General features: G+C 41.4%; 1 protein-coding gene across 1 annotated transcript; it reads right to left on the bottom strand.

Moving 5' to 3' along the window:
• Positions 1-417: 417 nt before the first annotated feature.
• On the bottom strand, positions 418-6,166 carry LOC123761835 (serine/arginine repetitive matrix protein 5-like). The gene is made up of 2 exons (XM_069330838.1): positions 6,048-6,166; positions 418-1,270 (listed from the first exon to the last, which is right to left on the bottom strand). The coding sequence occupies exons 1-2, from the start codon at positions 6,164-6,166 to the stop codon at positions 418-420; spliced, it is 972 nt and encodes a 323-aa protein (XP_069186939.1).
• Positions 6,167-16,000: the final 9,834 nt, after the last annotated feature.

Raw genomic sequence — 16,000 nt, 5'->3', positions numbered from 1 at the left:
CATTGCAGCCACCAGGAAAATGATATAATTGGGCTGATGATGAGCAACTTGAAAACAAGAGATGCCACACCAATGATGCTACTCTTCCAACTATTAGGCTGCGGGAGTAGATTAACTAGAAATCGTCAACAGGTAATTGGCATTTTAAACCACCCGTTACCGCCACATTGGTCCACTCTTGGTCTCCCTAGCCAATAACAAGGGACATAACCTCGCACCTCTGATCTTCCCCACACCTTCCATATCCGAACCTATAAGGGTCGTTCCTGGAGAGATGTATATACCCTTTAGACAAGAGCTGATTGTCTTCTGACCCTATTGTATTGATTGGGGGAACATTGGCTTTATTGTAGCCAATTCCAAATGTTTTTAAGGGCGAACCTCGGGTGATTCATGGGTGCACCTTCGACCAGTTTACTATTCCTGTGTAATATACTCTGCACTTGCAATACTTTGCATCTGCGAGAGATGCAAAGTATTGACAATGGCTTCCAGGGCGAGGCTTCTCGTTCGGCTTCCAGGGCGAGGCTTCTCGTTCGGCTTCCAGGGCGAGGCTTCTCGTTCGGCTTCCAGGGCGAGGCTTCTCGTTCGGCTTCCAGGGCGAGGCTTCTCGTTCGGCTTCCAGGGCGAGGCTTCTCGTTCGGCTTCCAGGGCGAGGCTTCTCGTTCGGCTTCCAGGGCGAGGCTTCTCGTTCGGCTTCCAGGGCGAGGCTTCTCGTTCGGCTTCCAGGGCGAGGCTTCTCGTTCGGCTTCCAGGGCGAGGCTTCTCGTTCGGCTTCCAGGGCGAGGCTTCTCGTTCGGCTTCCAGGGCGAGGCTTCTCGTTCGGCTTCCAGGGCGAGGCTTCTCGTTCGGCTTCCAGGGCGAGGCTTCTCGTTCGGCTTCCAGGGCGAGGCTTCTCGTTCGGCTTCCAGGGCGAGGCTTCTCGTTCGGCTTCCAGGGCGAGGCTTCTCGTTCGGCTTCCAGGGCGAGGCTTCTCGTTCGGCTTCCAGGGCGAGGCTTCTCGTTCGGCTTCCAGGGCGAGGCTTCTCGTTCGGCTTCCAGGGCGAGGCTTCTCGTTCGGCTTCCAGGGCGAGGCTTCTCGTTCGGCTTCCAGGGCGAGGCTTCTCGTTCGGCTTCCAGGGCGAGGCTTCTCGTTCGGCTTCCAGGGCGAGGCTTCTCGTTCGGCTTCCAGGGCGAGGCTTCTCGTTTGGCTTCCAGGGCGAGGCTTCTCGTACGTGTGACTCGACAACTTGCTAAGTTTTGGGGAAAACTTTTAATCGTTTTAATTTTCCTGAGCCATAATGTAAAGGGCACTCCTGGTATTCTTGTATATTCCCATGAACTTTACATTAAAGTGAAGACCTGACATTCTTTACTATTAAGTATAACTTGAAGAGTTGAAGTTCACTGTTACAGGTTATCGTGAGTGCCACTGTTATATTGTGGCCGTTTTTATTCTCTTGTTGTTGTTGTTGTGAACGGGCCAGGTCACCATTATAAGGTCACCGGTCACCATTATAAGGTCACCGGTCACTATTATAATACAAAATGTATGCAATAAGCGGCTTATTATAACTGGGGGATCGTGAAATCCGTGCGTTCAAGTGCCTTTCGAAATCTGAAAAGGGAAGCATTGAGATCCTTATATACGACGTATGTCAGACGAGTTGTGAAATATGCAACGCCAGCGTGGTGTGTTTATCTAGTCAAAACAGGTTGAGGAAAGTGCACAGGAATGTAACCAATAAATGTAACTAATTCTGGACTAAAGAGGTTACGAAGATAGTGAAGAAATTAAATCTCACGTCGTTGGGAGAAGGTTAGGGGGAACTATCAAGGGGAAAGTGACAAGCCGCTCCAAGCATCACCCCTAGTGAACCAAACTCATGCCTCGGGCCGGGCTTGGGGAGTAGAAGAACTCCCAGAACCCCATCAACCAGGTATTATGACTATATAGCACTGGGAAGGGGTCAGGATAAGGATTTAGAATGGGACGGGGGGAAAGGAATGGTGCCCAACCACTTGGACGGTCGGGGATTGAACGCCGACCTGCATGAAGCGAGACCGTCACTCTACCGTCCAGCCCGAGTGGTTGGGTACAGAATATTTAGTAGTGATGAGACGATACTAAAATTGCTAACGATTCCGATGTTGATTTCCACTCAAAAGTCTCGATTCAGATTTATACTATACTTTATAAATATATTATTATTTACTTTATAAATGTAGCTGGATACATTTATAATTTATAATATATTCTTGTTAATATAGAAAGATACTTATTTTTCTGACAATTTTCGTGTTTTAATTTGAACAAAATAATGATTTACATTATGAGCGTGATTAATGTATTAATATAACAGGTTGTTGCTGATCAACCCGAGTGAATACCCTGATTGAAAACATTTCATTATACACGTTTTAATTGTGAACTATACAATAAAATACAATTCGTGATTTTTGTTTTAATGTAATATTGCAACACAATTAAAGCATAGCTAATTTTTTTTTACTCAAATATGAATCCTTAATCTACAAAACCCAAGACAATAAACAACAATCACAACATTCCAGTAACAATCACAACATTCCAGTAACAATCACAACATTCCAGTAACAATCACAACATTCCAGTAACAATCACAACATTCCAGTAACAATCACAACATTCCAGTAACAATCACAACATTCCAGTAACAATCACAACATTCCAGTAACAATCAAGGCTCTATGTTTGGTGTTCAATATACAGTATAATACAATTTTTAGTCCAAATAAAATTACATCGCCATATTACAATGAAATTTTAAGAATACAAGACTTTATTGTTAATAATAATTTTTTTCATTATTACCTGAAACTAACGATTTACTTCATTAAATGTTGAAGAATCGTTTTAAGAATCGGAAATCATGGTAAATTTAACTCGATTCCGATTACGGAAAAATGTACGATTCTTCCTATACTCGAAATCGAATCAGATTAATCGTTTAATATTTAGGGGGAGACATGATTACGACATACAAAATTCTCAGGGGGCATATACAGGGCAATTATGGAAACTATTTAGGATGTATGGTAGCGGAACATGGGGATCCGGATTGTAATGGACATGTATCCTCCTCTTTCTCCTCTAATGGACTCCTCTTTCTGTCCTTCCTTGTCTCTCCTCTCCTCTTTCTCTCCTTCCTCGTCTCTCCTCTTTCACTCTTCTCTTTCTTTTGAAGACAGCAGTGAAGACAAGCCAGCAGAGCGGGAAGTGAAACACTGAAACAAGGAGTTTTGTTCCTACCACAGACGTGGCCACACATTTACAATGCTAACCAACATGTACATTTTCTTCTGTCCTCCGTGGACAGGGTTAGAGATTTGTTAAACATATAATTCGGTGATTTATAGAACAATCAACCAAACAAGGAGTGGCATAAAGGGTGTTTGTGTTGTGTACAATATCTGAGTAGCTGGGGGGGGGGGTGAAAGGAACAGTCAGGAAAAAGCGCCAAGCCATGTAGCACTTGGAAGGGGTAGGAATAAAAACAAATCCACAAGGGCCGTGACGAGGGTTCGAACCTCCGTCCGAGAGGATACCAGACGCGCCTTAATTTGGGATGGGACGGGGGGAAAGGAATGGTGCCCAACCGGTGAGTACTGCGTCTCGTTTGTTTGTATTTTACACCCAGTTGAATGTTGTTGTTTAAGATTCGCTACACGGAACAAAAAGTTCCAGGTAGCACGGGCTATGGTGAGCCCGTAGTTACCCAGTTGAAGCTATGAGAGCAGAGAGGCACCCCCGTCTTCACCCCCCCCTCCCACCCCCCTCACTGGTCTTACGTCACTCCAGTAATGTTCAAAGTTGGTATGTGGAGGCTGGAGTGTGAGCAAGAGCAGGCGAGGGTTACCCGCTGGCAGTGATGTTTAGTGTTATGGGGGGAGGGGTATGGGGCTGTAGCTGGCATGGGTTCATCAGATTAACGTAATTGGAATATTTTTTTGTTTTGTTTTGATGCCTTGTTCGTGCAATGATGGTGAAGGGGGAGGTGCTACTGTGTGTATACACGCACACTGGCCTTCATGGCCTTGGAGGACAAGTGGGGTAGAGATAGCCTAAGCTACTCTATCCCTTTGAGATGTATTTCTTTCTTGTCTTAGTAAACATACTTGAACTTGTAGGATAAGCCTCGCCGCCTGGGTCAATGGCGTATATATAATGAAAAGTGCATTTTTAAAATGTTTTTACATTGAGAGTTACTCTTGTAAACTAGGTGCGGGGGTTTTTAAGGCTGTTTGTTAGTTGGTGAGATGTATTGTGATCTTGATGATCCTAGCTGGTGAAAGATCTTAAACAACTTGAAGATATAGCCAACATTCCATTCCTCGGTGACCTATTGCAGTAACTCGCAACATTCTTGCAATAATAGTCGGCTTATTATTTAAAATATATGGAAATGTATAAGATTCTTATTTAGCCGTCAAACAACACAAATCCACCGAGAAGCGAACCTTCGCTCTCAATGGTCACGGAGGTACTGAAAATGATACACCTGTGTGTGCAGCCTAACCCAACCCAGCCTAGCCCAACCCAACCCAACCCAGCCTAGCCCGACATAACCAAAATGAGAGAGATAATTTTGTGTTTCATATATGGTATACACAAGGCGTGTGACATCACTATGATATAATTATAATTCTGGCGCCGGGTTTTGAACGGTGCGCTGAGAGGGGTCAAACTACCCGACAGTTCGTAGAGGGCAGTGAGAGGGCGTACCGACCTTTTAATTAAGCAAGCCTCTGGACATTCTCGAATTTCCCTACTCTACCCCAGTAGTAATGCAGCGTCAGGCTTCAGCTCTTGTCACTGTCATACTGTCAGTAGTGTGATGCCATTGACCAACGCTTGACTTCCTGTTCCTCGTCATACTAGCTTATAAGATTATGGACGGAGCCGGGATTGACTTAGTTACCTCTCTAATTCTTTCTCCTCGGTGTGTCCTCACTGACCACCTGCTTACTCGTGTGTCGGGGCACGTACTCACCTGTGTGTGTGTGTGTGTGTGTGTGTGTGTGTGTGTGTGTGTGTGTGTGTGTGTGTGTTTACCCATGTCCTCTAGTTCTGTTGTTACTGAATCGTAACACACTGATCATGTCAAATTTTGTCGGCATCCTTATAAGCATCTTATACGTCTGGATCATGTCGCCTCTAGGTCTCATATTATTTCAAACACTGTAAGGCGTGTTCCTCAACTCTTAAGACAAAAGAGACAACTCAACTCTTTTTGAAGTCTTGTAGCGACCCAAGTACTGGTTGTGTGTGTGTGTGTGTGTGTGTGTGGGGGGGGGGGGGGGGGGGGGGAAGGAGGAGGAGGAGGAGGAAGAATCCGTCCCTACAGTTAACTAGTACAGAGGTGTAATTTTCCATTGTCTGGCGCCGCCTGACTGGCGCCGCGCCTGTGGGTTGTTCATCCTCCACGTGGCTTGTTCATGCTGTTATGATGATCATGTTGTAGTACTATGTACTGCTCTCTTGTTACACGGGATGTGACAATCAACTTGTTCCTGAGCCTATTGGGCTCGATTAAATCTACATTTGAAGCTGTGAATGGAGTCTACCTCCACCACATCACTTCCTAGTGCATTCCTTTTGTGAACTAGTGCGCCAGGTTTGTGCAGAGCTTGTTAACTTAGTGTCGGGTGTGTGTGACACTGTGCCTGGCGTTCGCACAAATGTCATTTAGTGTTATGCAACAATTTTACATAACCAGAAACGTTCGAACCCCAGGCAACCCACCTAACCTATCGAGGTCGAGGCATTGAAAACGTCAATATTACTTTTTTCTTTATTTTTATAAATGCCGTATTTTTAGTGGCCGGATAGATTCCGTACCAAAAATGGGACGACGTATTAGGTGAGAGGACAGCTTGTGGATGACAGGGTGCCGTCACCGTGCCAGGGGGGGAGAGGAGTGCCCATGTTCGAGGGTTCCCTGTCACAGAGTGCCCCCGAGGGCTGCCATGCCTCCTGGAAGGTGGTGATGTGTGTGGGTGTGTGCCCCCCACCTCCCTCCCCTCACCGGAGGTCTTCATGTCGGTGGGTTCCAGGAAAGGTTTCAGGACAATTGGAGGCTGGCGCCACCGTGGTCTTGCGCCGTGTTCTGTGGTGAGAATAGACAGCCTCGCTGGCTCTTCCCATGTCACCAGTGAGGAATAACATCACTAGGGATGACGCCGTCGCCTGACGAAAGAATTTTCTGATCTCGGGAAGTCCTTCGGACCTGACGGCTCAATGAGTTCTGCTGGACGGTAGAGCGACGGTCTCGCTTTGTGCTGGTCGGCGTTCAATCCCCGACCGTCCCAAAGTAGTTGGGTACCATTCCTTTCACCCCGTCCCATCCCAAATCCTTATCCTGACCCCTTCCCAGTGCTATAGTCGTAATGGTTTGGCGTTTTTTCTGATAGTTCGCTTCCCCTTCCCTTCCGGACCTGACAACGTCTGGGACCTAACGACAACGTCTGGGACGCTCGTCTATTACCAACCGTTGTTCAGTGGGGGCAAGAAAATGCTTTATGTAGACAATTATTTCTGGTTGTATTCATCAATAACATTAACAACTGCATCATTATCGACACCACCACCATCACCACCATCACCACCACCATCACCATCACCCACAATAACAAAATATTGCTATTTACAATTTATGTTGTCATGTAAATGATACTCCTTTAATTAAAAGAAACATTGTTCAGAAGGATGTTATTGCATTATTAAACGGGCCTCCACACGCTGGGCTCCTAACGGTTACAACGGCTTCCAACGGTCACCAACGGAAACTTCATTTCGTTACATTTATTGATATCTGTTAACGCCTGTTCATTAGTGAAAGAGGAATATATGTTATTACTGCGAATTTGTTGCATATAGCCAGAGTGGCTTAATGGCTGAGGTCATTGTTTTTCTTATAGACGGGAAAGGCCAGGTTCGATTCCACCTAAATAAAAATTAATTTCTTGAAAGGTTCTGTGACTGTCGGCAGGCGCTCGTCCAGGAGGAGAAATGAGCACCTGACGGAGCAAGTTGATTGGTTCAGGCAACCGCCACGTGATTCAGGTCTCCCATAAGCTTTTCTTGTCTAATTTTACCGTGTGGGTCGTCTTGTCTGGTCCATGGTGGGGGTCTTTGATTCATGGTGGGGGGGAAAGAGGGGAGTCTCTTTGTCTGGTCCATGGTGGGGGAAGCGGTGGGGGTCTTTGATTCATGGTGGGGGGAAAGAGGGGAGTCTCTTTGTGTGGTTGATGGTGGGGGAAGGAGCGAGGCTCTTGTCTGGTCCACGGTGAAAGCTTTGTCCTTCCTGGTTCATTAAGAACACAAACTAGAATAAAGTAATGACGTTACCAGAGTGTGAGCCCAAAGGCGCCATGGAGGTGAGGTTTCTGTACTCCGGAAGCGAGATTAACTGGGCATTATGTATTTCTAATTAAATTTCTTTGTCGCGAAGGTTCTGGGAACTTGGCAAGATGACCGCCATGCAAGATCCAGAAAGGTGCTCTTGCGAAGTTATTGAGGATTTGGTTCTGGTTATCTTGCGTCTCCACAGAGGTCACTCTGATTTTGCTCGACCAGAGTGAAGCTAACGTTGTTTTATCTTGACGTTTAGCCAATCACGCTGCCGGGTTCGGGTGCACAACTGACCAATCTCATGAGTTTGTGAAATCGCCTCTCACAAGAAATCGTCGTTAAAACATGAAAATTTTGCCATGAGTTACATGTGATAGATTCATACTAACTGTGATATCTCTATCCTGCTGACTGCACACGCAGCTTTAAAGCACCGTCAGTGAATCTGTCAATTACAGAATATACCGGAGGGTGAGTAGGCTTCAGCGCACCTAGCAAATACACTGAGCCCTGAAATTTTATATATATATATATATATATATATATATATATATATATATATATATATATATATATATATATATATATATATATATATATATATATATATATATATATATATATATATATATATATATATATATATATATATACACACCAGAATTATAACATATTAAGTCAATAGAAACTTCAGCAGGATAACTTAGTACGGGCTCACCATAGCCCGTGCTACTTGGAACTTTGTTCTAGGTAGCGAATCTCAAACAACAACAACAAGGATAACTTAAGAAAAGCCTATGCATGTTACTAATTTGTTTCAACATTATTGTTTACTACTAAATGTTGTTCACTCATAAGGTTATCAATTAGCAATTATAGTCTTACATGTTCTATAATTAATGGCAAATTAAATACTGAAGACTAAGCCAATTCATTCTAACTAGGGAAAAAAAGTGTTTGGTTAAACTTTTTTTAATATTTGCCACACTACAGTAGCCTATATACTTTCAAGTCTCTCTCCACACATGAGATATATTTAATATTTACAATTGCTACATATCAACCCATTCTCCGGTTAAGATAGTTTTTGTAACTACGTACTTTTGTAACTTTTTGTAACTTTTGTAACTACATCATAGTACAAAGATTGAAGTTCTAAACAATTAGTAGAACTTTGTAATATTCACTTTAAAGTCGGAAAATGAAGCTATGAGGGAATGAAGAGGATATATTATTTATATATATATATATATATATATATATATATATATATATATATATATATATATATATATATATATATATATATATATATATATTTATATATATATATATTTATATATTTATATATATATATATATATATATATATATATATATATATATATATATATATATATATATATAAATATATAAATATATATATATATATATATAAATATATAAATATATATATATATATAAATATATATATATATATATATATATATATATATATATATATATATATATATATATATATATATATATATATATATATATATATCCTCTTCATTCCCTCATAGCTTCATTTTCCGACTTTAAAGTGAATATTACAAAGTTCTACTAATTGTTTAGAACTTCAATCTTTGTACTATTGTAACAAAGATTGTAACTACGTACTTTTGTAACTTTTTGTAACTTTTGTAACTACATCATAGTACAAAGATTGAAGTTCTAAACAATTAGTAGAACTTTGTAATATTCACTTTAAAGTCGGAAAATGAAGCTATGAGGGAATGAAGAGGATATATTATTTATATATATATATATATATATATATATATATATATATATATATATATATATATATATATATATATATATATATATATATATATATATATATATATATATATATATATATATTTATATATATATATATTTATATATTTATATATATATATATATATATATATATATATATATATATATATATATATATATATATATATATATATAAATAATATATCCTCTTCATTCCCTCATAGCTTCATTTTCCGACTTTAAAGTGAATATTACAAAGTTCTACTAATTGTTTAGAACTTCAATCTTTGTACTATGATGTAGTTACAAAAGTTACAAAAAGTTACAAAAGTACGTAGTTACAAAAACTATCTTAACCGGAGAATGGGTTGATATGTAGCAATTGTAAATATTAAATATATCTCATGTGTGGAGAGAGACTTGAAAGTATATAGGCTACTGTAGTGTGGCAAATATTAAAAAAAGTTTAACCAAACACTTTTTTTCCCTAGTTAGAATGAATTGGCTTAGTCTTCAGTATTTAATTTGCCATTAATTATAGAACATGTAAGCCTATAATTGCTAATTGATAACCTTATGAGTGAACAACATTTAGTAGTAAACAATAATGTTGAAACAAATTAGTAACATGCATAGGCTTTTCTTAAGTTATCCTTGTTGTTGTTGTTTGAGATTCGCTACCTAGAACAAAGTTCCAAGTAGCACGGGCTATGGTGAGCCCGTACTAAGTTATCCTGCTGAAGTTTCTATTGACTTAATATGTTATAATTCTGGTGTGTATATATATATATATATATATATAATTTTTTTTAAGTTCATATTTAATAGCAAATTGAGAGAAGCGGATAATTGATAATTAGCAGTATTACATGAGGACGGCGGATGGCGTTATCAGGCTCCAGCGTGTTTGACATTTAATGTTCAGCTGTGTTTGTCTACTTGATAAACACTGAAATAATAACAACTTGCTATGATTTTTGTTTTTTATTTGACTTTTCATGGCATACATATATAATACAAGCTATAGACATGTAGATCATATATTGGTATCATAAGGAACTCTACGACGGGGGTTGGTTTCCGGATCTGGGACCAGATTCACGACGCAGTTACGCAAGCAGTTACGAACCCTGTACATCTTTTCTCAATCTTTGGCGGCTTTGTAATTATTAAACAGTTAATGAGCTCCGAAGCACCAGGAGACTGTTTATAACAATAACAACAGTTGATTGGCAAGTTTTCATGCTTGTAAACTGTTTAATAAATGTAATCAAAGCCACCAAAGATTGTGGAAAGATGTACACGTTCGTAACTGCTTCGTGAACCTGGCCCCTGTTTTGTGTAGTCGAGAAAACTGGATTTTTTTTAAAGTCAAGTTTACGTAAACTTGTGCACAAGTGTACGTAAAGTCGGGAGTACTCCGGAGGTGTCTTGCAACAAACTGTTTACGTTCGTAAACAGTTTGCTGCAAGGTACCCTTCAGTAAATTCTGCTATATTGCCAGTCGAGCCTGGCCGGCCTGGGGGGGGGGGGAGGGGGGAGAGTAGAACAATTCTGGAAACCTTCTACAGGTACTTCCAGGTATTGCGGGTTCGCCATATACCCAGCATTAAGGAGGGTAGGTTTACTCTGTGCTCGTGTAACTGTTCGGTGAACCCGGCCTCCTGCAAGTTACCAGCTGCAACAGGCAGCTCGGACAAAGCTTTAACATAAACATGTACATGGAGGGGGTAAATAGAGGTATAGTGACGGTACATGGGGTGTAAATGATATAGTGAAGGTACATGGGGGTGTAAATAAGGGTATAGTGAAGGTTCATGGGGGGTGTAAATAAGGGTATAGTGAAGGTACATGGGGGTTGCAAATAAGGGTATAGTGAAGGTACATGGGGGTGTAAATAAGGGTATAGTGAAGTGGGTTGTCTTCCGAGGTGTTGAGAGACTGTGGCTCACAAGACCACGCTACACTGAGCGATCCTGGCGCTCTATAAAGCTTGTGGGGGAACACGTGGCCGGTGGGGCGTTAAATCCTGGCTCCCAGCTGTCGCCTCGAGATGGAATATGGTATATAAATGTATTCGTCTAGTTTTGTGATGACAAGGTTGAGCTTTAGCTTCTGGGGTCCAGCTTCTTAACCGTCATTTGACTGATGGTTTCAAAACATATTCCAGAGTGGGTCCTATTTATTTAGATTCTCATTATACTCGTTATTTAGATTTTAGAAGACTTTTTTTATTTTGACCAACGTTTCATATGTCGCTGGTACCTTGTATCCGATCTCCTGATCCCAGCATTGGGCTTAATTATGTTGCACTTGCTGCAGTTGAAATCTAGTAGCTCCTTATGTTTGTGTGTGTGTGTTTGTAATTATTTGTTATTGTGTGGTTTGTCCTTGTTTCATGGCCAGCTGTGTACAATTGATCAAGTTTTGAAAGCTAGTTTGAGTTTGTGGTTCCCATCAGTTCCTTCTGTAGCTTGCTCTATGCATCTTGTATCGTTCTTGTATAAGTAGTGTTGTTGTATAACTTGTTCTTGTATTAAGCAGGTAAGCAAAAGGCACGTTTTTGTACATATTTATTTCATTATTATGTGAAACCTTGTGTCTCACCAATTCATCACTGGTGGCGAGACCCCCCACCCCACCCTTCCTTGCTAGACTGCTTAGTATTTTGTATGTCGTTATTATACCTCCTCACCGTCTTCTGCTTCCGTCGTCCTCATCTACACGGACTTTAACCTTTTTATAATACTTTATTTTTCATTTCCGAGCTATATTTTGTTGTTTGAGTTTTGGGTTTTGTCCACTTTTCCCATGTTAATTCTGAGCTGTTGGCACCACACGGGTGCTGGCACAATGGTTCCTTCCGAGCGTCGTATACATGCTTTGTGATACGTATTGTTGAGTATGCTGCCCCGGCATGGAACCCCTGCCTAAAGAAACACAAGGCAAAACTAGAAAAAGTTAAAAAAAAAAATGCTACAAGGTTAATTCCTGAGCTAAGGGGTGTGAACTATGAAGAAAGACCGAAGGAGTTGGACCTCACTGTGCTGGAGTAAAGAAGGAATAGGTTAGACATGATAACGACGTATAAGATAGTAAAGTGGATTGAAAAAGTAGGTATAGAAGCATTGTTCAAATTAAAGAATAGCAGAACGAGAGGACATAATTGACCAGACATGTAGATGTGAGCCACAGGGATGTCAGAAGGAACTATTTCAGTTTAAGACTCGTAATTAAGTGAAATGGACTGGATAAGGAAATTTTTCTTGGATTGCGAATCCCGAAATCTTTCCGCTCGGCCGCGGGTGTGTGTGTATGTCAATGTTTATATATATATCTTTGTCAGTACAAACATATACAGTATTAGGTTTTACCTTAACATAAAATTCCACTTCAGCAACAGCTCTCTGGTTAAACCCACCTCGCAGTAATCAAATATCCACATAAACTGGTTAAAAACTAATGATATTAACAAATTTATCCCATGAAAACTGCAAAAAAAACATAACCTCTAAAGTATTTATTTGTATATTGTGTTTAACGTATTTTTTTTTTTTGGTTCATTAAATATCAGCAGTTTCGAAACTGTCCTGTTTGAAAAATTCAAAATTGCGTTCACTCCCTGGAATTTTGTTATTCTGCGTTTGACACAAATTGGTATTAATTGTTGAGAGTAAAGGTGACATTGTGTGGGTATGTCAGGTGGATGTTATTGTTAAAGTTTGGGGGATGGGTAGGCTACACACACACACACACACACACACACACACACACACACACACACACACACACACACACACACACACACACACACACATACATATATATATACATTCATTCATTTGGAGGTGGATATAAGTGGACCACTGACAAGAGGCACACCTACAGTAACATCAGCAGCATATGGGACGTCGGCAAAATTCGAACATTGTTTACAGACCTAAATCATGGCTCTTCCTCAGGGTGAGGAGACGCAGAGAGGATATGATCACGACATACATATTCACCGTGGTGAATAGATATGATGGACAGCCTCTTTAACTTGAGAGAAAGTAATAAAGTGGTTTTAATCTTTTAAAGTCATGTATATTTATTAATTTGGTTATTTTTTATCATAATTTTTACATTGCGCTAATCAAATAGTACGGTAAGGTATTTTTTGGTCCACCCTGTATATTATATTCGTCTTGAGTTCTCATTTGTGCATAGGCATGCGTGTGCGTGCATGCGTGCGTGCTTGTGCGTGTGTGGCAGTGATTTTAACTGAATTTATTAAAAGGTGATTATACAAAGGTGATTACCATTATTTGTTTAAATGGCTCAAATATGCAAAACGTAACTCTCTGTATTAAAGTAAATCTGTGCAACATTGCTTTGGCAATGGGTTAAACCTGCTAAAAAAAATGGTGGCTCCTGTTATGTTGTTCAGTGTTGAAAATGTGTGTGTGTGTGTGTGTGTGTGTGTGTGTGTGTGTGTGTGTGTGTGTGTGTGTGTGTGTGTGTGTGTGTGTGTGTGTGTGAGGCTTTTGGTGTAAAGCTTGTGTTCCACTGGCTCCATGGGTGAGTAACATGGCTGGAGCCTCACTCACTCACTCACAAAAATGCAGAATGGTAAATCTCACACCGGTGTTGATATTCTTGGTATTGGAATATCTGATGCCATTGGAATAAAGAAATATATGAACTGGGAAAGGCCATAGTATTACCTGGGTAGGGAATACACACACACACACACACACACACACACCTGTGAGAATGGCAGAGTTGCCCCATTACACACAATTGGGAAAAAGAAACTGGAAAATAAGACGCCCAATACAACTAAATTCATTGTGGAGAAATGTACGAAGCGGCGGAAACCCTTATTGCCCGCAGAGAGAGAGAGAGAGAGAGAGAGAGAGAGAGAGAGAGAGAGAGAGAGAGAGAGAAAGAGAGAGAGAGACACAGACAGAGACTAAGGGTTATATAAAGCGTTACACAACAAAACCCTTCCTCCTCAGCCGTCTTAAGAGGACAAACTTAAAGTAAAAGATCGGATTATCTTAGTAATTAGCTTAGCAAATGCGCGCGCGCACAAATTACGAGAAAATTGACGTGGTTCTGAATCAAAGAGGACAGAAGTGTTTGAGTATCGAACCCGCCTAATCTGCCTATGACAGATCGACAGGAAGTAACCAGGAGCCAGATTCACGAAGCAGTTACGCAAGTACTTACGAACGTGTACATCTTTCCTCAATCTTTGACGGCTTTGGTTACATTTATTTAACAGTTTACAAGCATGAAAACTTGCCAATCAACTATTGTTATTGTTATAAAGAACCTCCTGGTGCTTCGGAGCTCATTAACTGTTTAATAATTGTAAACAAAGCCGCCAAAGATTGAGAAAAGATGTATAGGTTCGTAAGTGCTTGCGTAACTGTTTCGTGAATCTGGCCCCAAGACACCACAACGGACAAGAGGGTCACAAGACCCCTATAGCGCCTAGTGGGATATATCGGCGCCGTAATATACAGTACCGACGTATACACAAGAGGAAAGTTGCTCCTCATTGCAAAATACTGGATTAAATAACAATAGGTTTGTTGCCCACCAACACGCACAAAAACTCTATAACAAATAACAGGGTTTTTGGGGAGCGGAAATCCTGCTTAACTAGGGGAAGACAGAAGCCAGTTCTCGGAGTTGACGGCGCAGAACAAACAACTCAGCCCGTGGCTCAGTGGAGACTGCCCTAGTGCACAAAATGCAAGCTTAAGGGCGTTTATAAAGTAAGAGCTGCAGGACACTGAAAATATGCCTGCTAAAAATGGCGAGATAGGCAGGCAGGCAGGCAGGCAGGCAGACAGCAAAGTAGGCAGGCAGGCAGGCAGGAGACAGGCAGGCAGGCAGCAAAGTAGGCAGACAGGCAGCAAAGTAGGCAGGCAGACAGGCAGGAGACAGACAGACAGACACAGGCAGCAGGCAGGCAGGCGTAAAGGACATGAGAGAGGTAGTCAGACCAGCAAACAGCCACGTATACAAACGAGCAGACAAGCTGGCAGGGAAGCTCCTAATTAAGGAAACAATTTAATCATCCTGTATTAATTAATGTGTGCATATTTCTGAATAGAAGCATGTAGCGCCGGTGAAACTGGAGAGGTATGGAACACACACTTAGCAGCTGTTGCTTGCTCGCTCTATCCTGCTTCCCTCCCAATCCTGCCCCCTCCCAATCCTGCCCCCTCCCAATCCTGCCCCCTCCCAATCCTGCCCCCTCCCAATCCTGCCCCCTCCCAATCCTGCCCCCTCCCAATCCTGCCCCCTCCCAATCCTGCCCTCTCCCAATCCTGCTCCCACCCAATCCTGCTCCCACCCAATCCTGCTCTCTCCCCCCCTCCCCTCGTGTTCAGAAATGAAAACCCTTATTGAAACTGCAGGCCAGGATCTTCAAACATTAGCTTCGTCTGAAGCCTAATTCTAGAAACTTTTATTTAGGGGAGTTTAATATCAGTTTCCATTAGGAATAAACTTTATTTTGTGCTAGGCTACACACGTGTCAGTTACTGACTGGAGATGGAAACAGAATTTCGCCAGAGCTTCTATATGGTGGGTTGGTTTGATTTCATACATATTTATGAGTTGACCTAACGTGTTCTGTGAGTCAGCCGAGAACTGAATAATCACATGAAGGGGGGGGGGGGGGGGGGGGGCGGGGGTGTTCTGCTTGTATAAAAGCTGTTTATGGCTGAACGCCTTGAGTTGTGGTTGCCGGTTCCTGGATGTCAACGAAGTTGTGCAGGGTGGGGAATCTCGACAATATTGAACTCTCTAATAATACTAACAA

This window comes from Procambarus clarkii, chromosome 24 (assembly GCF_040958095.1).
Source record: "Procambarus clarkii isolate CNS0578487 chromosome 24, FALCON_Pclarkii_2.0, whole genome shotgun sequence".
Classification (NCBI taxonomy): Eukaryota; Metazoa; Arthropoda; class Malacostraca; order Decapoda; family Cambaridae; genus Procambarus; species Procambarus clarkii.
This window is presented reverse-complemented; position numbering and strand designations above follow the sequence as displayed.